The sequence below is a fragment of the Elephantulus edwardii genome, unplaced genomic scaffold (assembly GCF_000299155.1).
Source record: "Elephantulus edwardii isolate Elephantulus edwardi_28Jun2011 unplaced genomic scaffold, EleEdw1.0 scaffold00020, whole genome shotgun sequence".
NCBI classification, from domain to species: Eukaryota; Metazoa; Chordata; class Mammalia; order Macroscelidea; family Macroscelididae; genus Elephantulus; species Elephantulus edwardii.
Window position 1 is genome coordinate 5,471,368 of NW_006399770.1, and position 2,432 is coordinate 5,473,799.

Here is a 2,432-nt window from a genome sequence, read left to right on the forward strand (position 1 = left end):
TCTGTCAGTAGCTCAACAAGTAATTCACTAAGCCACCACTCCTTAAAAAAACAGGCCCACAGCAGTGCTGTGAGTTCTTACTCATAGACTACTGCCTGCTGTGCTGTTGTTAGGTGCCTTAGCGTGGAGTATGACTAATAGCGACCCTGTGAACAACAGGCCTGGATCCTGTCCTATCCTGTGCCATCCTCATCATCTCTGACACACTTAAGTCCATTGCTGCAAGCTGCTGCATCAATCCATTTCTCTGGGGTCTTCTCTTTTGCTGACTCTCTACCTTTCCAAGCATGATGTTCCCTTCCAATGAGTATCTTCTCCTATCAACACGCCCAAAGTATGAGTGTACTCTGGCTGCTTGTTTTCCAAGACATATCTGTTTTTTTCTTTTGCAATCCATGGGATATTCGGTTCTCTTCTCCACCACAACTCAAAGGCATTAATTCTTCTGTCATCCTTATTTACTGTCTAGTTTTCAGTTGCATAGCAAGTGTCTGAAAAGATCACGGCCTGAATCAGGTGCATCTTAGTCTTCTAACTGACATGGAGAGGGCTCTGACAGAAGACTTGCCTAAGGCAATAAGCCTCTTGATTTCCTGACTGCTAGTATCAAGGGTGCTGATAGTGAATCCAAGTAAGATGAAATCATTGATAGTTTTAATGCTTTACCATGATAGTTAGTGCCTGTTGGCCCAGGGGGAGATCGGCTTAAGTCTTTGAGATAAAATGTCAAACTAAGGACTGGATGATTCGTTTGGGGACCACAGGCAGAAGTTACTGGGGTGCTTGGCTTGTTGTTGCCAAATCCGAGAGGTTCTCCATCTCATCTCTCTAACCCACTTCCTCTCCCCGTCCTGCAGGGCCTTGCGCTCCGCGGAGGTGCGGGGCGCCCCCTGGTGGCCGCCTGACCGCAATGCTCAGGCGGCGACAGCAGTGGAGCGGCGGAAGGGGCGGTGTCTGCAGCCGCGGGGCGACGTGGCCATGGCGGACCCTGTGCAGGAGGAGCTCTTGGCCCTGTCCGCGATTTTCTGCGGGCAGGACGAGTGGGAGGTGCTGAGCCGCTCAGGTGACTATCCCCGCGCCAGAGGGTCAGAGCAGCGATCTCTGTGCTCGCTCCGGCGCCCCTCCTCCCTGAGGGGTCCTCACCTCCTTCTGCCACTCCAAATCGGGGCCCACGGTTGGCAGTTGTTTTGTTTGAAATGACACAGTGGGCATGGGGAAATGTTAGGCACCCCTCTAAAACGTGAATAGGATGGTGACAACTTCGCAGCTCTGCAGTGAACCAAGTCTCTCGCGGGCCAGTCTCTGCTTTGCTTGAGCTGTGTGCTCCCCGCTTGCCTTCATCGGCCAACATGTTTATCCTTCAGATTTCACCTTAAAAAGGCCTGTCCTGACGTCCCCAAATTGCGTTATAAACGGCTTAATAGCACCCACTACAGTTTTAACAATATATAAGTGTTTGTTTTTTTAAATTGAATGGAAGCAAAGATCTTGCCTGCTTTGTCATAATAAAACCACAAGAACCTAGTACAGGCACATGGTCAGCTGTCAGTTTTCTATCTTACTGCTGACCAGTCAGAATGAACTCATAGCTGATTTTGAGTTTCTGAGGCTGTAAATTGAACTGGAAGAAATTGCCCGTCATTCTCTGGTCCAGCTGCTGGTGAATTTGAACCGCCAGAGACACATGGTCTTTGAGGAAGCTGCACGACTTCTATGAACTACGCCCTCAGAGCTCAGCTCTCTCGTAGTCAGTAAATGAATGAATGAATGAGTGAATTAGGTCAGTGCGCATCAACGCACCATTTGTGCAGCCCCCAACTGTCCAGTCCTAGAGGTGTGTAATGCTGTGATATTTCAATGGAGCTTCCCCACTAAGACAAACTACGGAGAAAGGCCTGGTGGTCTACTTTTGAAAATCAGCCTTGAAATCCTGTGAATGCTAAGTGGTCCAATCTGTATGCTGGGGGGTGGGGGGAGTTCAGTTACCCTGGGGAGTTTCCAACCTTTGTATACTGGGGATGGGGGAGCATTAACAGATGAGCACGAGTCAAGGGTAGCTAACAATTTCTTGAACCCCTTGCTTCCATGTTGATGCCTTATTTCTGTAGTTGTTAGTCCGCTGAAGTATGGTCACCAATTATAGGTTCTTCTCATAAAGAACATTAATTCACTCAGCCCACATATTTTAAATCCTTCCCTCTTATCGACATTATTAGAGGCTCAACTGTGAGAAGCACCAGTCCTGTCCTCTTGAAGCTTACAATTTAGAGATGTTCTTCTTTAGTACTTTTTTAGTAATAGTCAAATTGTATTCTGTCCTAATCTGTGGTGAAAGATTAAAATTAAAACAGCCCCTATAGTTCTCAGCTGAATTAAACTCAGGTTTCTATAGTTCTCAGCTAAGTTAAACTCAGGAATTTTTCCATTGTCCC

At 47.4% G+C, this 2,432-nt stretch overlaps 1 protein-coding gene across 2 annotated transcripts in view; it reads left to right on the plus strand.

Moving 5' to 3' along the window:
* The first annotated feature begins 978 nt into the window (after window positions 1–978).
* RWDD3 (RWD domain containing 3) overlaps window positions 979–2,432 on the plus strand; it is a 24,922-nt gene continuing 23,468 nt past the window's right edge. For both annotated transcript variants that reach the window (XM_006882423.1, XM_006882424.1), the window contains exon 1: window positions 979–1,063. In XM_006882423.1, coding sequence (XP_006882485.1) covers window positions 979–1,063 — 85 coding nt within the window. The remainder of the gene's footprint in view (window positions 1,064–2,432) is intronic.